The sequence below is a fragment of the Pogoniulus pusillus genome, chromosome 3, assembly GCF_015220805.1.
Source record: "Pogoniulus pusillus isolate bPogPus1 chromosome 3, bPogPus1.pri, whole genome shotgun sequence".
NCBI lineage: Eukaryota > Metazoa > Chordata > Aves > Piciformes > Lybiidae > Pogoniulus > Pogoniulus pusillus.
In genome coordinates this window covers 11,099,598-11,120,620 of record NC_087266.1, presented here as the reverse complement: position 1 = coordinate 11,120,620, position 21,023 = coordinate 11,099,598, and the positions used below count along the sequence as shown (strand labels likewise).

The following is a 21,023-nucleotide window of genomic DNA, read 5'->3' as shown; positions in this document are numbered from 1 at the left end:
TTAAACATGAGGAGGATTTTTTTCCCTGTGAGGGTGATAGAATGCTGGAACAGGCTGCCCAGGGTGGTTGTGGAGTCTCCCTCTCTGGAGATATTCAAAACCCACCTGGACACCTTCTTGTGTGATCTGTTCTAAGTGATCCTGCTCTGGCAGGGGGGTTGGACTGGATAATCTTTTGAGATCCCTTCCAGCCCCTGACACTCTGTGATTCTGTGATAACAAGGAGCAAAAGACTGGGAGATTTGAGCTGATCATGAGGAAAGACTTTTTCCCCAAGAGGCTGGGGCAGCCCTGCAACAATTCACACAGAGAGGACGTGGTAGCTCCTTCCTTGGGCATTTTCAAAGCTACACAAAGCCATGGCTGACACAGCAACCTAGTGTTGGTAGTTCTGCTTTCAGCAGGAGGCTGGAGAGCTGCAGAGATCCCTTTCAACCAGTGCTTCATTTCTTTTGATTCTTTGGTTTTTAAAAGATGATTGTTTGATTTTAAAAGAACCTGAGTTCTGTAAAATATTAAGCTACTGTTCTACACATCGTGGTAGATCTCTGAAAAAGAGATGGGATGACTTTGTGACCTGCTCTTAGAAAACAGCCACAGGATTAGACAAACTTCTATTGTTATTCAGTACTTCAGGGTGGGTGTCAAAGAGCTCCATAACCCACACTCTTATCTATCCTTATCTGCAGAACAAGCACGTCACAGGGAGCAGTAAAAGTTTCTCCAATACTTGCTGACAGTGTGTTTTTTGACTGAAATAAAGAAAATTAATCCAGTAGGGGTCCTGGTGAAGCTCCTTCCTTTGTCCTAGCACCAAGGCAGAAATGAACATTTCTGTGGCATTCCTGGCAATCATTTCCTGCTCTTCAAGACCTTCTGTGTAGGAGATTTCAAATCAGCTTCCTAAGATCCCAGACAACCTGATACATCCACCTTTTCCTCCACCCAAGGCTCAAGCCCCACTGCAAAGTCTGCCAGCCAGGGTATCAATCTGTGTGGCCATGGCTTTGTTACTGGTGTTCCAGAGAGACAGGGAATTGATCATTAACAACTAAACCAAAACTCTCTTTGCATTTCATATCAGCACATGCTCACTCATGAAAATGTTCTAGCAATTAAGTCAAACATTCTAGTTTTTAATACCTCCATTTTAAACAATGTCTCTGAAAGGAACAGGCTGTGTAGGACCCTTGTTCCCTGAGGATCAGTGCTGGTCCCAGTCCTGTTCAGTATCTTTATTGATGATCTGGACGAGGGGATTGAGTCCAGCATCAGTAAGTTTGCAGATGACACCAAGCTAGGAGCAGGTGTTGATCTGTTGGAAGGTAGGAGAGCCCTGCAGAGGGACCTGGACAGGCTGGATGGGTGGGAAGAGGCCATCAGGATGAGATTGAACAAGGCCAAGTGCAGGGTTCTGCACTTTGGCCACAACAACCCCAAGCAGCACTACAGGCTGGGGACTGAGTGGCTGGAGAGCAGCCAGGAGGAAAGGGACCTGGGGCTACTGGTAGATAGTAGCTGAAGATGAGCCAGCAGTGTGCCCAGGTGGCCAAGAGAGCCAATGGCATCCTGGCCTGCATCAGGAACAGTGTGGCCAGTAGGACAAGGGAGGTTATTCTGCCCCTATACTCAGCACTGGTCAGGCCACACCTTGAGTGCTGTGTCCAGTTCTGGGCTCCTCAATTCAAGAGAGATGTTGAGACACTGGAATGTGTCCAGAGAAGGGCAACAAAGCTGGTGAGGGGCCTGGAACACAAACCCTATGAGGAGAGGTTGAGGGAGCTGGGCCTGTTTAGCCTGGAAAAGAGGAGGCTCAGGGCTGACCTCATTGCTGTCTACAACTACCTGAAGGGACATTGTAGCCAGGTGGGGGGTGGTCTCTTCTCCCAGACAACCAGCAACAGAACAAGGGGACACAGTCTCAAGTTGTGCTGGGGGAGGTCTAAGCTGGATGTTAGGAGGAAGTTCTTCCCAGAGAGTGATTGGCATTGGAATGGGCTGCCCAGGGAGGTGGTGGAGGCACTGTCCCTGGAGGTGTTCAAGAGAAGACTGGATGAGGCACTTAGTGCCATGGTCTAGTTGATTGGATAGGGCTGGGTGCTAGGTTGGCCTGGCTGATCTTGGAGGTCTCTTCCAACCTGGTTGATTCTATGATTCTATGAATCTATGACCCAGGATAAGCCTTAACTGAAACACTTCTTGCTTTGAAACTGATTGTTTTTTCTTTAAGTAAGACTACTGAAATGCTGTGCTCCCTTGTGCTGCAATAACCCAAAACTCCCCATCTATTTCCTCAGCAGAGAGCTGCCATGTGCACGAGAAAGTGCTCAAAGTGCATTGGAGTCACCCTGCTCCCGCTGGCAGCATGTGCCATAGTCTCCAACATCCTCCTGTACTTCCCCAATGGACAAGTTCTGCAGCTTAGCGAGATAACAGATCTGGTCTGGTTTTTCCATGGCATTCTGGGAGCTGGGATACTGGTAAGAGAGAAGTGCTGCTACCAGATCCTTCTTTGCTTTGTTATGCTTTGGTTTGTTTTGCTTTACAAGGCTAAGAAAGCTTCTGTTAATAGAAGTCATAGAGATGTGTTTCACATAAACATGTGAGCAGCTTAACTGTGAAGTTGGATATGGGACTGAGAAAGTGGATTCAAGACTGAAAAAGCCCCTGATCACAGAAATGCAAAGTGTTCCTGAAATAAATATCAGGGCATCAAGTCAGGAAGCAATAGGACTGACTCACTGGGAGAAGAGCAATATGGGTGTTCATCTCCCACAGGTCAAAGCAACGGTGGAGGTAGTTTTTCACTCTTATCTGCACCCCTTCATTATTCTTCTAATTGATTTTGGGCTCATATAATTCACATATACACACACAAACCAAAATCAAAACCCACCAACCAAAAAAAAAACCCCAAAGCCAACAACAAAAAAAGCATTAAAGGCAAAACTGAAACAAGTTCCAGTAGGTGTTTGTTAGAGACCCAGGCAACACTCAAAGAATGTGAAGCTGCAAATGCTTTAAATCCTTAATGCTCCTTGTGTTCTCACACACCATCCTACTTCCTTTTGGGTTTGATCTGCTTTTTATGTGCTCTTCTCTGACTAGTTTTCCATTCCACCACTCAGGAAATACCATTTTTACACGAATATCTTAACTAGGAGGAAACATGTTTGGGAGTACTGATCTTTCCAGTTCATTAGAAAGCCCTTTACACTCTTCCAATTATCCACCCACATGGCTCAGACTCATATTTCCCAAAGCAGAAACATGGTAGAAGGTCATTCAATAAATCATTCCCCCACCAGCTGCTTGACAGCTTCTTCTTCCACCTACTGCTTGGTCCTATTACTAATGCTCAGCTTCAATGTAAGCATGACTTTGTGAAAGGAAGCCTAAAGGAAGAAGTGGAACTACATGAGAGACCTGTGGAAAAGCCATATCATTGCAAACCCAGGAGTCATTGGCGTTCAATGAAAGGAAAGGCATGAGAGCATCACAAGCTCATGGAAAACATGCCTTCTTTCAAGGCTTCCACACAAACCTGCCTGTGGTCAGCACCACGTACATCAAAAATGAGAACAGCAAGTGAGAGGGGAGGAAAAATTTGCATTGACCTTCAGAATGCAGCATTAGGAGTAATTATTGATCCGTGAACAATGCTGCTGAGTGTACATCTTCTCCAGAAAGCAGCATTACAAATGCCCACATGTGCAGGGAGAAGAAAGCATCATCATGTTTTCCAGGTCCTTGAAGGATGGAAAAATGACAACTGGCTTCTGGGCCTCCTAGAAAGTTAAGAATGGGGTCAGAATGCCCCATAACTGGAGTCTGGTCTCCGGAAAGGCTGCTATGCATTCACCCATGCATCCAGATTACCCCCAAAGGAAACTCAGGAAAACCAGGTGAACAGGTTGCCCAGTCTTGGAGAATCAACTTGTAACCAGAAAACAGCCTCCAGAGTAAGGACTATGGAAGAAACTTCATAAAAACCTAGCCTGGCTCTGTAAGCTGGAAAACCTGCCTCCACCTGAGAACTTCATCTGTAGACCAGTACCTAGATCATCAGCACACTCTTCAGCTGAGCAACCAGCCCCATTCTTTCCTCTTCCTCTGCTGCTTCTCTAATAGAAATTCATATGATGGTTTAAAAAATCTCACTTTTCTTATTTCAGAAGCTCAGAGTGTAGAGAGGAAGCCAGGCTCTATGTGTCATAGTAACATCTCTCCTGCTGGAAAGCCTATGCTGCAACTGGGAAACTACAGCATCACAGCACTCACTGGGTTGGAAGGGGCCTTTAAAGGTCATCTAGTCCAACTCTCCTGCACTAGGCAAGGACATCCCCAACTAGATCAGGTTGCTCAGAGCCCCACTGTGGTGGGGTTGAAATTACCTCCAAAAATAAAATCACCAGATTAGCTCAGAAGGTTTGGGAGCAAAATGAAGCTGTATTTTGCAAGCAAGCTAAAATCTAAAAGCATAAAATACAATGAGTGATTTGCCATTGGGATGGGCTGCCCAGGGAGGTGGTGGCATCACCATCCCTGGAGGTGTTGAAGAGAAGACTGGATGAGGCATTTAATGCCATGGTCTAGATGACTGGATAGGGCTTGGTGCTAGGTTGGACTGGATGATCTTGGAGGTCTCTTCCACCCTGGTTGATTCTATGATTCTATTCTATGAAAATATATTTACATATCTTTACAATTCAGAAATAACACAAACCTCCCCCTCAAATTGTTCCTCCATCCCTCTGGACAAGGCAACCAGGAAACAGCTCTTCCCTCAGAGAGAAGTCAGGTCTCACTGCTAGGTACTCAGCCATAAACAAGTCTCAACCAAGGTCAGCAAAAGCATGCAAAAGCATCAACCAGAGCAGAGAAGAGAAAAGGAAGAATAGTTTGTGCAGCAAATTATATACTGAACCAGCAAGTGAATGTAATGCTAAAGAACACATCTATTACTTTTATGTCCAATGCCTTATTTTATTTACCTTCTACTGTTTTTTTTCTCTTCAACGTCTTCGGAATTTTCCCATTCTATGTTTACAATTTAGAACCAGGAGAGTGGGTTAGCTTTAAACTACCACACGGAGAGAGAGCCCTCATTATACTGACAACAGCCAGATCTAGCAACTTCTCATTTCCATGTCAAAAGGCAGGTGTTTACAATCAGGCGCTGCAAACAAAGCAAGCTGCCAAGCAAACCCTTCATCCTGAGCCAGGCTAATAAATGACACATGGGTGTTCACAAGCTACAAGAAAAACCTCCAAAGAAAGGCAGCCCCAGAGGAAAGGGAGTGTTGGTTTGATGGGCAGAGGTACTAGCTCACCTTCTGAGTGCCAGTGGCACGCTAGGGCTGAGGCTGCCTTGGGAACCCTCCTGGGGCTGAGGCTGCCTTGGGAACCATCCACCTTGTTTGAGAGCTCATTTCCAGGAAGAGGAACATCTCTTTAACCTCCATGTCTTACATCTTCAGGGTCTGGAAGCTGCCTCTGCTCAAAAGACAATAGAGAGCAAATAGTTAGAGAAATATTCTGGGGCCTCCAAGTCTAAGCAGGTTTCTTAACACTTATCTAGAGATACACCAGACATATAATCCTCTGGGCTTCATTCACCATGGACATTCTGCTCTTCCTGCCTTATGTGGAACAATATCTCTCCAAGATCTAGCCAGAATGATTTTGCAGCTTTTGCCTTCCCTCTTTCTTTGTTTGTTTCTTTGCAAGACTTCTCTTGTTCTCATTAACTTCATAGGGACCCTATCCTACTTTCTCAAATGCTGGTTTTATTCTGTTGCTTTTTGCCTACACAACAGTGTCAGTCAGAGGCCAGACAGCAGGAGTGCTCTGCCTGCACATCTAGACACACAAAAACTTCTGTGGCCTCTAGCTACCAAACTAAAACCAGCTTTTCCTACCTCCAGAGTGGCATTGCATCCTGAGACACAGACAGCTGCTGACTTCACTGTATCCATCCAGCTCCACCTGATAATTACCCTGGAGAAAGCTGATGCAAACAGGGAGCTGACCGAAGGCCATTTCATAGTTTTCAGAAGCGTAGCACAAAGAACCAAAATCAGATGTGTTTCAGGAAGTTTAAGACTGGCTCCTCAACTATAATCCAGAGCCAGATGCTCAGAAGGTTTGAAGAGATGTGATTCTTACCCCAGTGGTGATGCACCTTTCCTGAGCAGAAATTCCATTTTCTCAAAACTGGCATATTTGCTCCTAAACAACAAAACCAAACAACAAACCTGTCAAAAAGAAGCAGCATGATTGGTTGATTCTATGACTTCAGCAATGAGAGTTACTCTATCAGAAGCTTGCCAGTCAGCTCTGGCTGTAATTCAGGTTACTCTTCAGCAAGCAGCAACATCTAAGCAGGTGTAACTCATAGGGAAGAGGCAGAAGGGTGTTTGCATTTGAGGAATATGATGCTCCAGGTCCTAGACTTAGAAGTACTGCACACCAACTCACCTTGTGCTTTCCTCACAGGTTATTTTGCCGGCAATCATGATGCTGGGAGCAGGCAGAGCAAGGTGTTGTGCTAACAGATGTGGGGTAAGTGGATATCGGCGTGTTGAAACGGCACTAAAGGGTTTGCACCATAGCCCTTAACTGGCTGCTCAGCAGGAGGAAATGCAGAATGACAAACCATCACACCACTGTCAGCAGCCATGTCAGGGAGATGTGGAAGAGGAGCTTGATTTACAGCGTCCCTGGGTTGGAGCTGAGAGCTCAGATAGCCAACAAAAATGCTATGCTATTGCAGCCACTGACATGAGAGATACACTCAGCCAGGGCAGGTGCCAGGGCATTTAGTCAGAGCAGAGAGGTACACAGCTACTTCACTTCCCCCTACATAGAGTAAAACATGGCTCAAATTTCCTGCTGCTCAGGGCAATCCTAAATATTACAGAATCACAGAATTGTAAGGGTTGGAAGGGACCTCAAGGGTCATCTAGTCCCAACTCCCCTGCCATGGGCAAGGACACCTCCCACCAGATCATCAAATCCAACCTCTTCTGCCAAAGCAGCACCACTTACAGCAGGTCACTGAGGAGTAACAGAGGCAAAACCCAAACTGCCTGTTCCTTTTGCATCCGCCTGGTCCTATTTCCTCCGTACTCTTCCGCAGCAATTTGCTTTTCTATAGGTTCATCTCTGCTTACCTCCCTAGGGGCAGATAGGTCACCTACTTTGCAGGCACATGCTAAAGAATCCCAGCTGCTGAAGCTGAGGAGCCAATGCTTCTTCCTGGAAGGTCGTCTGCATGCTCTGACCAGTAGCACACAAAAGGTGGAAATGCAATTTGGGCTCTCTGTCACCCAGGAAAAGGCCAGAGAGGCTTTTCCCCATTGCAATTAAGAATATGCTAAAGCAAGATGTTGTACATGCATCTCCACAGGTCCTCAAGCCCTGGGCACAGACTTCAGTGAGGCTATCATTATGAGCAAGAATAGTCTTGGCATGTTTTTTTTGGGGGGGTCTGCATCCTTCCCAGAAGCAGTCTGGAGTGAGTGTTTTCATACAACAAAGCATACCTCTTCTGCACTCTCCAATTAATACTTAGCTTTGTCCATGCAAAGACCTTTATCTCTTCAAGATATTTCACTTAATCAATGTAGTATCCATAATACTAAAAGAACATTCTTCATTAGGATATCAGCAAGTATCACAGTATCATCAGGGTTGGAAGAGACCTCACAGATCATCAAGTCCAACCCTTTACCACAGAGCTCAAGGCTAAACCATGGCACCAAGTGCCACGTTCAACCTTGCCTTGAAGTGCCCCAGGGACGGTGACTCCACCACCTCCCTGGGCAGCCCATTCCAGTGGCCAATGACCACTGTATTGGTGTCACTGTATTGGTTTTCCCAGACATCACATGCACAGAGGGATGCTAGTGGTGGTCAAGTAGGCCAATTGCGGAGCTGGAGTGTGAGCCTAAGCTCCCTAAACCCTGTAACTAAGCCAGGTACTTTCTCCTGATTTTGATTGATGGTGGTGAAAAACAGATGTAGTTTGGGTGTTCCCACACTCTGCTCGACATGGTAAGTCTTTAGGGGACTTTCAGCTGAAATGGGCTCAGTTTGTAGAGTATCTCAGATGTTCCTTCTCCATTCTTCACTCTAGCGCTAAATATTAGAGGGTCAAATTGTCTGATTTCACTCTGCCAGCCCATGGATGCAGGTGGCAGCACAGTGCCATCCAGCAGCCCATGTCCACAGATCCTCCACTCCCCTCCACCACCCTTTCTCTGTCTGACCCATTCCTAGCAGCAGCACATGGTTGCTGGATATCCTGTCTGTGCTTTCTCATTACTGATTGTTTACCTACAAACTGTTCCTCATCTACCTTATTTACTATTATAGAGAAGTACAGCAGACATTGCTGAGAGAGTAGTTCGATTGGTACAGAGCTAGCTGATGGCCAGGTGATGCAGCAGCTCAAACCAGACTAGAGAATAAGCTCAGTGAGGACAGTGTATCTTTGAAAATACTGTCTTCTGCAACTGTGGGAATTGTTCACATCTTTGAGGTGTAAAGAGGTGAAGCCCTACATAGCATAGAATCAGTCAGGGATGGAAGGGACCACAAGGATCATCTAGTTCCAACCCCCCTGCCATGGGCAGGGACACATCTTAGATCAATTTAGCATCTCGACCCAAAATCTAGCATCTCACCCCAAAATTTAGCATCTCACCTCAATTTACATCTTGCCTCCATTTTATATCTCACCCCAAAATTTAGCATCTCACCTCAATTTACATCTTGCCTCCATTTTATATCTCACCCCAAAATTTAGCATCTTCTCTTCATTTGATATCTTACCCCAAAATTTAGCACCCTACTTCAATTTACCTACAAGTTACTCTAGAGTGCCTTGATGCAGAGATGAGATGGGGACATGAGCAAAATGGAGAAGAGTAATTTCCAATCATGTAAAAAACAAGCAAACAAACAAACAAAAAGTAAGCTTTGCAGGGAGGGTGATCTGAAGGCTAGTGATGCATATAAGAGTCTCCCCATGAGAGTGGTGAGAGCCTGGAATGCATTGCCCAGGGAGATGGTTGAGGCCCCATCCCTGGGGGTGTTTAAGGCCAGGCTGGATGGTGTTGTGGCCAGCCTGATCTAGGGTAGAGTGTCCCTGCCCATGGCAGGGGGGTTGGAGCTGGATGATCCTTGTGGTCCCTTTCAACTCTGACTGATTCTATGAGTCTATGATTCTGTATCTTCAGGAGAGAAAACTTCAGGGAAACTTTGCTTTGAGGATAGTGGAGGAAATGCACAAACACTCACAGAAAGTTTGTTCAGATGCTCTCAGTGTATGGGTAGTATACCCAAGGCAGGATATGGTGTGAATCACCAGGAACTGGAAAGGAGAGGAGCCCTGGGACTAGTTCAAACATGCAGAATGGTAGTGAATTCCCAGGGTTCTGGAGCTCCTTGCAAGGCTAGTCTGGGTGGATATGACATGGAGGGTCCCCAGATTTCGGTGGCTTTTCCACCAGTGTCTACCTGCTGGCAGAGAAGCAGCTTACACTGGAGCTACTCAGGAGCATCTGTAATCTACAGGTTAATTTGACAGTCTTTCTGATTTGGGGATCTTAAGTATAAAACTGTAATTTACACTTAATACTCAGCATTACTTTTCACAGAAAAAAAAGGCTAAAGAACTAATACTGATCAGGATTATTATTCACTCAGAATGTAACCACTTTCCTCAGGGTAGGGACTCTCCTGTTTTGAGCAACCCCTGGTTTAATAGCTTCAAACTTCATCCTAGCCTTTACATGCTTCTAAAGTATCAACAACAGTAATAAATATCTCATCCTTTTATTCACCTTATTGAATTCTCCATTTCACACTAATTATGTGCTACATTGAGCAACTTTCCTTCATTAATCCACTTTAAATTGTTACTTGTAAACATACCCAGATGACTTCTTGTCCTTGCATTGCAGAGTAATGGTTTTGGGAAGTATCAGATGCAGAAAGATTCCATGTCATGCAGCTTAGCATGCAGACATCTGAAAGAATCCACTGCACTGGCACAGTGAGGGGAAAAACCCTTCCCAAAGTACAGCTTCTCTTGTTGCACCAGCAGTGTTTCTCTTTAAGCCTTCCTTAAGGGTCAATAGGAGAACAAGAATAGCCACAGCAGCTTTCCAGACCAAAAAATCCTGGATAATATAGCTGAATAACCAGACAGGAGATTAATTGCACACACACACATACCCCCTCACACTCAAACAACAAACCAACAAAAAACCCAAACAAAAAAACCCAACCAAAACTAAACAAGCAAATAGACAAACAAAAATGACAAACAAAAGCAAAACTACAACAAGCCCCACAACACCTCCAGAGAAAGAAACAAAGAAGAAAGAAGTGTGTGAGGAACAAGAGCCAGGGCAATACAGGGCAGCACAAGCTGGGACTTGGTTATTCACCAAAGCACCTGATGCAAATGCTCAAGGAAGGAGTGCTAAAAGGCTTCATCAGTTCACCATATACCATCCAACTGTGTGAAGGGAAAAGCAGGGCTGATATTTTAAAAGCTCAGCAACAGATTTTCAGCAAAACCATTGCAAGAGGTAGAGAAGAGGCCAAGAGAACACTGAGAGAAAACGATTTCAAAACCCAAGCATCCTAGCTTAGACCTCTTCTGGCAAGGTAAGAGACAAATGAGGATATTGTTTTAACTCCCCAGAAAGGTGCTAAATTATGATGGTACAGTTCAGGAAAATCTGAAAGGTGGAGATAATGCTGCAGTTCATAAAATCACTGAATTTCTGTAGAATATAGGGCAAGCCTCCAGACAAAACTCTAGAAGGGTACATATAATGGGGAAATGCCACTGTGCACCAAGAAAATGCCCTGGAGAGTGAACTTATCAACTGCAGTCACTTCAGACTTCCCTTTTAGTGACAAGTAGCCTTTATTTATATAAATACGTGTACAGGTAGCATAATTAAGATCCTTCAACCAAGATTTAGGATGAACAGGTGAAGTAAATGAGCAAATAGGTAGAGAGAACTGGCTCAGCATAGGCAGGAGTTTCAGACGTTACAGAATCATAGAATCAACCAGGTTGGAAGAGACCTCCAAGAGCATCCAGTCCAACCTAGCACCCAGCCCTAGCCAGTCAACTAGACCATGGCACTGAGTGCCTCAGCCAGGCTTTGCTTGAACACCTCCAGAGACAGCAACTCCACCACCTCCCTGGGCAGCCCATTCCAATGCCAATCACTCTCTCTGGCAAGAACTTCCTCCTAACATCCAGCCTATGCTTTCCCCAGCACGACTTGAGACTGTGTCCCCTTGTTCTGTTGCTGGTTGCCTGGCAGAAGAGACCACCCCCCACCTGGCTACAGCCTCCCTTCAGGTAGTTGTAGACAGCAGTGAGGTCACCCCTGAGCCTCCTCTTCTCCAGGCTAAACACCCCCAGCTCCCTCAGCCTCTCCTCATAGGGTTTGTGTTCCAGGCCCCTCACCAGCTTTGTTGCCCTTCTCTGGACACCTTCCAGCACCTCAACATCTCTCTTGAATTGAGGGGCCCAGAACTGGGCACAGTACTCAAGGTGTGGCCTGAGCAGTGTTGAGTACATTATCAGTCACTGGTCCTCCCCACAAGGCTGTGAATTTAGTGTGAGAGACAGTGCATTGGCTCCAACCCAGAGCTGCTTTGCTCTGGGACAACATGCCACTATACCTACATTTTGCTGGCAGTGAAACTCTGCAAGCCGACAAAAAGAGTGTCCAGCTTTGCAAACAAACAAACAAACAAAAAAAGACAGTTATTAATTAGTCATGATGAAACCAATCTTAATATCAATCTCACCCATTTCTAAGTCAAGCATTGCTTTAGGGGCAAAAGGACACACGAAAATGAGCCAATTCACACATTGGCAGCAGGCAAGGTTGTACAGAGAGCAATAATGTCATCAGCTGGCAAGCTGGAAACTGCATTCACCAGCCTGAACAAGTTTGGAGAGTGAATGGTTTTCAAGACTGTGTCACAAACCTGCAACATGGCTGATGGGTATTTCCATTTGACTCACTAATGCAACACCCTATGGAGTAGCTGACATTACGAGAAGGCTTCTTCCTTCCTTGTGGGCTATTAGATCTCACTGACAGTTACTGGCAACAAGGAAATGTTGCTAAAGGTACCAAGTCATGAATGGGAGTGTTTCCCACGTGCTTCCTCAGCCATGCTCCTGCCCTGACTCCAAGGCAGTCTTGCTGCTTTGCCCCTAGCCCAGGTGTTCTTCTGTCTTTCTCAGTCTCCTCCAGAGCTTCCTTTTGCTGGAAGGTGTCCAGAGAAGGGCGACAAGGCTGGTGAGAGGTCTGGAACACAAACCCTATGAGGAGAGGCTGAGGGAGCTGGGGGCGTGCAGCCTGGAGAAGAGGAGGCTCAGGGGTGACCTCATTGCTGTCTACAACTACCTGAAGGGACATTGTAGCCAGGTGGGGTTGGTCTCTTCTGCCAGGCAACCAGCAACAGAACAAGGGGACACAGTCTCAAGTCGTGCTGGGGGAAGTCTAGGCTGGCTGTTAGGAGGAAGTTGTTGCCAGAGAGAGTGATTGGCATTGGAATGGGCTGCCCAGGGAGGTGGTGGAGGCACCGTCCCTGGAGGTGTTCAAGAAAAGCCTGGCTGAGGCACTTAGTGCCATGGTCTAGTTGACTGGCTAGGGCTGGGTGATAGGTTGGACCAGATGAGCTTGGAGGTCTCTTCCAACCTGGTTGATTCTATGATTCTATACTACCTGACAATGCTAGGAACAATCACAGGACTTTTAACAAGTCTATCACAGGTACACAGCAACACCTGCCTGAGATTCTTGCTTCTGCATACCAAGAGGAACCAGATAATTCTATTCATTAACAGAAAACTACCTCAAAACAGAGCAGAGGTGACATTCCTGTGGGAGTTGCTGAGGTAGAACATACACCTGCACTACATGTAATTGAGAGTCACTGCTGGTTCATTGCTCCATGGGCAGTGCTTTAACCACTTGCCACACTCTTGCAACAATAAGAAAGGTTCTTTTGCATTCTTTGTCCATTAGCAAAGGCGACTAATGCATCTTCTGTTGCTTTCATACCTGGTTCAGTAGTTGCTTGCTAGCTTCTGTTGGTACAAAGGCTGAGAAATGTGTTCTTGGTGAAGAGGTGGAAACACCAAGACACATGATGTGGACTGTATAAAGCCAGTACTGGCTTCATGCTGGCTGTTTTGAAAGAGGAGCCACCAGAATTTTCATAATTGATTGGCCAGCTATAAAACTCTCTAGACTTATTTCTAAAAGCAAAACAAATACAGTTAGAAAACCTTTCACATCTAGGATTGCTGTACAACTGGACAGACCACACCTTGAGTACTGTGTCCAGTTCTGGGGCCCTCAATTCAAGAAGGATGTTGAGGTGCTGGAACATGTCCAGAGAAGAGCAACAAAGCTGGTGGGGAGCCTGGAGCACAAATCCTATGAGGAGAGGTTGAGGGAGCTGGGGGTGTTTAGCCTGGAGAAGAGGAGGCTCAGGGGTGATCTTATTACTGTCTACAACTACCTGAAGGTGCATTGTAGCCAGGTGGGGGTTGCTCTCTTCTGCCAGGCAACCAGCAATAGAACAAGGGGACACAGTCTCAAGTTGTGCCAGGGTAGGTATAGGCTGGATATTAAGAAGAAGTTGTTGGCAGAGAGAGTGATTGGCATTGGAATGGGCTGCCCAGGGAGGTGGTGGAGGCACCGTGCCTGGGGGTCTTCAAGAAAAGACTGGATGAGGCACTTAGTGCCATGGTCTAGTTGACTGGCTAGGGCTGGGTGCTAGGTTGGACTGGATGATCTTGGAGGTCTCTTCCAACCTGGTTGATTCTATGATTCTATGAAGATCTTCTCCCTTTCAGATGCTGCTGTCAGTGGCCCTGGCTGTACTGGGATTCGCAGGAGGAGCATATTGTGCAGTCATCTCCTCACTGGGACTGATTTGGGGCCCTCTGTGTGACACAGGTGATGGAGAATACCTCTACCCTTTTAGGAACGACAGTCTGGAGTGAGTATGATTCATAGGTTCTTCCAACTTTGCTTTCCCTAATTCCCACCCTACCTCCCTTTTTATAGCACATTTGAATGTTCCCAAAGGGAACTAATGGTCCACTCAGTATACAAACAATCTCATATTTCTCTAAGCATGCATGTTCTAGCTCACCATCAATTGGGCCAAGAACTATCTTTGGGCACACTGACCAAGTTTCTTGTTGCTCTTGTTAGCAATCCCTTGTGCAAATTGCACCAAGCTTTCGAAAGGCTGCTGAGCAGTGACTCTCATTGGAGTCAAAAGGAAATGTTGGCTAAGTATGCCAGGCTGATCTGTGAAATCATCATGAATCAAGTCTGCTCTACCTAATTCTGAAAAGCAAAGCAACAATCTTTTCTCAGTTAACCTGGGCAACCACACTCTTCCAGACAGAGCCAGAGATAACGGATGGATGGACCGAGCTGAGCTATCACAGCAGGAACAAACCCTTATGAGGAGAGACTGAGGGAGCTGGAGGTGTTTAGCCTGGAGAAGAGGAGGCTCAGGGGGGACTTCATTGCTGTCTACAACTACCTGAAGGGAGGTTGTAGCCAGGTGGGGGTTGCTCTCTTCTGCCAGGCAACCAGCAACAGAACAAGGGGACAGTCTCAAGTTGTGCTGGGGGAATTATAGGCTGGATATTAGGAGGAAGTTCTTGACAGAGAGAGTGATTGGTATTGGAATGGGCTGCCCAGGGAGGTGGTGGAGTCACCATCCCTGGAGGTGTTCAAGCAAAGCCTGGCTGAGGCACTTAGTGCCATGGTCTAGTTGACTGGCTAGGGCTGAGTCATAGGTTGGGCTGAATGATCTTGGAGGTCTCTTCCAACCTGGTTGATTCTATGATTCTAAGAACAGATTATGGAGACACGTTTTTAAATCTTTAGAGACCTTTCCCTTTTGTGTTTAGCACTGCCATGAACCAAAAGGGAGATTCTTGCACATGCAACAAAGTACTCATATGGCTTTCTTCCTTAGTCATCAAGTGCACCAGAACTGCAACTCTGAAGAGAATCATCAGCTTTTAAAAACTACAGCAGACCTTGAGACTCACTTTGTGCAATCAAGCTCAGAAAACGTAAGCTAGAAAATACAAAAAGTATTGTCAAATATTTATTTTCTCATACCTTGCCTGTTACTTTTCTCTGTCACAGAGACAACTACTTGTTCAACCAGACAACATGGAGCATTTGCAAAGAACCTGAAAATATCATCCTTTGGAATATTGTCCTTTTCTCTATTCTCCTGACCACCGGTGTCATTGAAGCTATTCTTTGTTTCATTCAAGTAATCAGTGGACTTACTGGCTTCATATGTGGCTCATGTCTGAGGAGAAGAAAGGTTGGTGTGCAGTAGAAGGTACCAAAGGGCTTTACATCATTACAACCTCTATTTTTAGGAGTCAGGGAGATCTATACAGGTGCTGAATGAGCTGCTCCATGAAGTTGGGGCAGTACAGGTAGATTTGAACACTGATTCTCCTCACATTGTGGTCAGGAATTACACACCAGCGTAGTGTGATACGTTGCATGGTTGTGTTCCTATTCTCCCAGGCAACCAGCAATAGAACAAGGGGACACAGTCTCAAGTTGTGCCAGGGTAGGTATAGGCTGGATATTAGGAAGAAGTTCTTGCCAGAGAGAGTGATTGGCATTGGAATGGGCTGCCCAGGGAGGTGGTGGAGGCACCGTGCCTGGGGGTCTTCAAGAAAAGACTGGATGAGGCACTTAGTGCCATGGTCTAGTTGACTGGCTAGGGCTGGGTGCTAGGTTGGACTGGATGATCTTGGAGGTCTCTTCCAACCTGGTTGATTCTATGATTCTATGATTATATGATTCTAAGAAGCCTTTAGGATAGAGTATGATGTCTTCCCCCGCATCTGTAAGTGAGAGCTATGAGAAGTAGAGATGGTTTTAGTTGGTCAGCTGCAGTAAATATGTAATTTCACAAAGCAGAAGAAAACCTCTTTCAAATTTCATTTGTCACCACTGTTTCCTTTTGAACATTTATTTTCTTTGCACAAGACATGTGCAGTTAATCCTGGTAATCTCTCTGCAATATTGAATGATCATGTTTCATTCGTTGTCTTTCAGACAAATATTTCTGGAATGTGAACGACCTCCAGGGAACCCCAGGACAATCCCCGAGCTGCCAGTACCCACACAATGAAGATAGTGCACTGTGCTGTACTTATGAGGGGGTGACAAAGAAAGCTCAAAATGTTCAGGAGTTTCTTGGGGCAAAATGATTTTTTAATAAAGAATCGTAGAATCAGTCAGGGTTGGAAGGGACCACAAGGATCATCTAGTTCCAAACCCCCTGCCATGGGCAGGGACACTCTACCCTAGATCAGGCTGGCCACAACACCATCCAGCCTGGCCTTAAACACCCCCAGGGATGGGGCCTCAACCACCTCCCTGGGCAACCCATTCCAGGCTCTCACCACTCTCATGGTGAAGAACTTCCTCCTCACGTCCAGCCTGAACCTACCCATCTCCAGCTTTGCTCCATTCCCCCTAGTCCTGTCACTCCCTGATATCAGAGTGAAAAAGACTAGAGCATTTAGATCTGAGACTCCATGTTTTCATCTCTCTACATATTCCTGCTAAATCTCAGGTACTGGCAAAACCACTGCTCTGTCTGTGCCTGACTGCTGTAAGTGTGCTTAGCACACCAAGCTCCACGAATCAGAGCTCACCATTTGCCCTCCAGTGTGTAATAGAACCACTGTTAATGTATGCTGTCCCGGGTTAGGGTGTCAGGGGGGAATGAAATAGTATTTCTTATAGTTTAAATGTAACAGTATAAGGAGAACTAAACTACTAGAGAAATACAAGAACCTTAGTGAGATGGGGAAGGGGCCAAGCAGCAGCAAAACAGCAAAAGCAACAGCAGCCAAAACAGCAGCGGGGGAAGATAGCAGCAGACGCAGCTGAAGCAGCAGAAGCAGCAAGGGGAAGGTACAAGCTGTGCTTCTAGCCATAAAGCTCTTGATGCTCCCATGAAACAATATTAACTTATCCATTGTTGCCATTATATGGCCTAATCCTAGAATGTTCACCTCTCCCCTCAGAGCTTCTACTTCTAAGTTTCTCTGTTCTGGATATTCTTATGTCTGAGCTAGAAATCTAGCTCAAATGGCCACATATGTATTCATCAGCTGCATGAAGCAGATGCGCTCTGACTGGATGTAAATAGCCTCCCATCCCCTCCAAAACTGACTTGAAGCTTATCTCTTCATTCCTATTAACCTGCTACCCAAACCCTCCCAGATTTAAATTACAGTGCACAGAGAATATATTGAGTAGTGTTTGCAACACTGTAGAGGTTTTCAGCCTCCTTCAGCCACCCTGGAGCCATGTTTGTCAAAGTCCAGTGCACTTCTGCATCAGTTCTTCATGAGAGATGTGGTGGTCCTGGAGGGGCATTTGGGTCATACATTGACAGTAGGGTTTGGAGCAACAGTTTAACAAAGTCTGGGTTTAAAAAACAGTGGAGAGCCTCACCACCATTTTTGCCCTCACAAGGCTGTATAGGAATGTCACTAACTTCTACACAGGTTGGCAAGGCTGTTCTAGAATAGAACAAAGCAAATACATACCTGATAAAGACAAATATTAAATTGGTAAGGGTAGTAATTATGCACAGTTTAGTAACAAATAAGAGATATAATCTGAAAGGGAAAAAAATTACATTAGCAACAGTAATCCCAACCAGGAACTGCATCGTTCCTCATCATCACTCAGGATCAAGCCCTTGATGCTAAAGTCCATGAATGGAAAATTTCAGGCACTTAATCATTTCAGTAAATCCCTCAACCCTTGGACATGCCAATCTTTCCCTTGAGTCAGCCAAACTGAAAGATAATCTCTATCCATCCCAAAGGCATGTGTGCAGTTACAAAAATCTGAATCCATTTAAAGCATTTGGGGTCTGTCTTTCAAAAAGAGACATTTATATTTTCCCAGTCTAAAGCTGTTCATATTTCTGCACTGTAGCATGGGAGTGGGTTATGTGAGCACAGCAATTTCAGACACGTGGCTGCTCCTAATGTCCTCTAATGCTTTGTAGAAATCATAGAATCATGGTCAAAGATTTACACAGGCATAATAACCAAATCTTTGATTGATTGTTTATGAGTCACTGTGCAGCCTTACCAGGCTCTCATAGATGGAGGAAAACATGTTACCTTCTAATCAAGTAACCCCTCTCTCTTCTGCATTTGAAAATGATGCAGGAGATCATGTAAATCTGTGTTGGCTGGTAAAGGGAAGGGAAAAAAATAGAAGTCTTCCAGAGATTGACTTGGGATAGGAACAGGATTCTAGACCAAGAACACCAACTGAAAAATCAGACCTGTTTTGAGAACAGCGGTGAGGGATTTCAGCAGCCAGCATCACGGGCATGATTCAAACACCTGAGCTGGAAACCACAGACTAGTTCACCCCATCTCATTTCAAAAGGAACTGTTGGATCATTTGATATAAACAGCTCAGATACCTTAGGCTCCAGTGCTTGGATTTTCTTGGGCACAAAGCAAAGCAAAACAGTGAGAGCTCGGTCCTTGCAGACCTCCCTGTGCAATGGCCTCAGCCCCAGCCCTGCACATCTCCTCCCACCTTGCTCCTCACAGGCAACTGCTTCTTTGCAAGCAAACTTTGAAAAAAATACCAAAGGAAATAAAAACAAAACAAAACCAAAACCTTTCCATGTTCTCTGAGTATTTTGTTTAGTTTCCCACAGAGCTCTAACTCATTAGGCTTGCTTGTTTTCAGAGGAGTAACAGGGGCCAACCACCCTTCAGAATTGCCCTTCCCTGCAGGCTCGCTCACTCCCTCCATAACCCCTCTTTCCTCCTGAGCTCATGGGTCACAGAGTGTTGTCTAAAGCTCATCATCAATAATGTAACACATTTAACCCAGAAAGCCAGGACAAGGGCTTTATCAAAGGCACAGAGGCTGCTCTTCTGTCCAGCTTTATTTCCTCCCATTGGTCAACTTCAAAGCTGAGCAGCTGTAAGTTCTCACTATGGTGGAGGTCATGTCCACCATAGATTGGAAATGTCCCAGGTGCATTTTCTTCCATACACTCCTCTGTCATTATCAACCACTCACACCAGAGTTTGTTCCATCCAGGTTGAGTGGTAAGAAGAAGAGGTCAGCTGAGTATTCCCCAAGCAGACACTCAGAACCATTGGAGATACATCAGAATAACCTGGCTGCTGCTCTAGAAAGGTCTCTGCCTCCCACAGGGGCTCTGTAACATCTTCTTGCCCATGTGGACATCTCAGAGGCTCTAAGCCTCAGATTTCAGGTGGCATCAGCCATCTCTATGTAAGCAGCCAAATCAAGCCTTGAGACATCAACTGGGTACAGTGATACAGTTCTCAAAAGCAGCTTAAAAACTCTGAGCCCAGTATTCCAAAATCTGCCCATGAGCTGTCTTGCCTCACAGGACCTAATACAAGTCAGTAAATCACATCCTAAAACTGTGTATTTCTCCCCATGGGTTACCCAGGAAGCTGGAACTGTGAACCACAGTAGCTGGCATCCAAAATCACTTCTCTCCATCACGAGCAGGGAGGTAAAGCCCATCTCGAGCATTTGTCCTTCAGCGAGAATTCTTTTCTGCTTTCAGTAAAACAGTGCCATTAGCTGGGAGTCATCTAGTGGCAAAAGAGCACAAGAACAGTTGAACCGAGGAACTGGTCACAGAAAACCACTCAGAGCACATCTGCGTGTAAATAGCATTTTCAAAGCTTTAGAGAGCTCCTGTTCTGAGCAAGGAGGACACCCCAGAGGAACAAGTGCCTCTGCTGCCACAGCCAGCTGCACTTCCCTCACCTCTGTAGCAGGTGCAATTAAGAGAAAAGGGAGTGTTTCTAATTGCCACCCAGAATATGTGCCTTAAAAATGCATGGTGACCCCTTTGGTACCCATGGTCAAAGTTAAAACCCCTCCATCAACCCCCTCAGGCTGAATACAAATGTAAAGGAACGTTTCACCTAAGGTAGGGTAATCAGCTGCTTCTTAGCCTTTTTCACCTTTTCCTTTTCATTTTTCTTTTAAAACACTCTCTAAAGAATCTTCCTACCAGATCATTCCTTAACTTACCAAAAACCTCATGTGGAGAGGGGGCACAGAAAACACAGAACTCCTGTACTTCTCCCCTCTTCTTCCTGCAGTCATCACCTGTGTGTTCTTACCATGCCCTGCTGATGGGACATGCTTAATCTGTGCTGCTGCCATTTCCATGCATGACTACTACTGGCTGTCCACAGGACATGACACAGTGCAGAAAACCTTCCCAAAGATCTGAGCATTTGAACTGTTGCTCAGAGGTCATCTGTGATGAAGAATTCTGTGATTCCATGTGGAAGGGTGCAATCCGCTCCACAGATGAGCACAAACATGCAGGAAAGCCAAACAAGTGCCCTAATAGGGCTGTTTTTACATAGAATTGGTTATGAAGAGTTATACCTGGACAGGCTAAAAATAATCACAATGCAACAAAAGGGATTGGCATGGCAAGTCCATAATAAATGTAGCTGAATTCCTTAATACATAGCCAGGTGGGGGTTGGTCTCTTCTCCCAGGCAACCAGCAATAGAACAAGGGGACACAGTCTCAGGTTGTGCTGGGGGAAGTATAGGCTGGATGTTAGGAGGAAGTTCTTGCCAGAGAGAGTGATTGGCATTGGAATGGGCTGCCCAGGGAGGTGGTGGAGTCACTGTCCCTGGAGGTGCTCAACAAAAGCCTGGCTGAGGCACTTAGTGCCATGGTCTAGTTGACTGGCTAGGGCTGGGTGCTAGGTTGGCCTGGATGATCTTGGATGTCTCTTCCAGCCTGGTTGATTCTATGATTCTATGAATTGCATCTGTTTAAAGGGAGTCTCGTGAAGCAGTTTAAGAGTTTGTACCATCTATGCAGCTTCAACGC

The 21,023-nt window shown here is 45.7% G+C and overlaps 1 protein-coding gene across 1 annotated transcript; it reads left to right on the top strand.

The window, feature by feature from the left end:
* The first annotated feature begins 2,309 nt into the window (after positions 1-2,309).
* On the top strand, positions 2,310-16,359 carry LOC135173554 (transmembrane 4 L6 family member 1-like). The gene is made up of 5 exons (XM_064140532.1): positions 2,310-2,480; positions 6,499-6,564; positions 13,919-14,064; positions 15,240-15,426; positions 16,179-16,359. Exons 1-5 carry the CDS (start codon positions 2,310-2,312, stop codon positions 16,197-16,199), a joined length of 591 nt encoding a protein of 196 aa, XP_063996602.1. The 3' UTR covers positions 16,200-16,359.
* Positions 16,360-21,023: the final 4,664 nt, after the last annotated feature.

Excerpts from the sequence above, each read along its gene's own strand:
- LOC135173554 (XM_064140532.1), top strand. The coding sequence starts at position 2,310 with ATGTGCACGAGAAAGTGCTCAAAGTGCATTGGAGTCACCCTGCTCCCG. Across the intron at positions 14,065-15,239 it reads TTTAGGAACGACAGTCTGGA|AGACAACTACTTGTTCAACC; the intron begins GTGAGTATGATT and ends TCTCTGTCACAG. Across the intron at positions 15,427-16,178 it reads CATGTCTGAGGAGAAGAAAG|ACAAATATTTCTGGAATGTG; the intron begins GTTGGTGTGCAG and ends GTTGTCTTTCAG.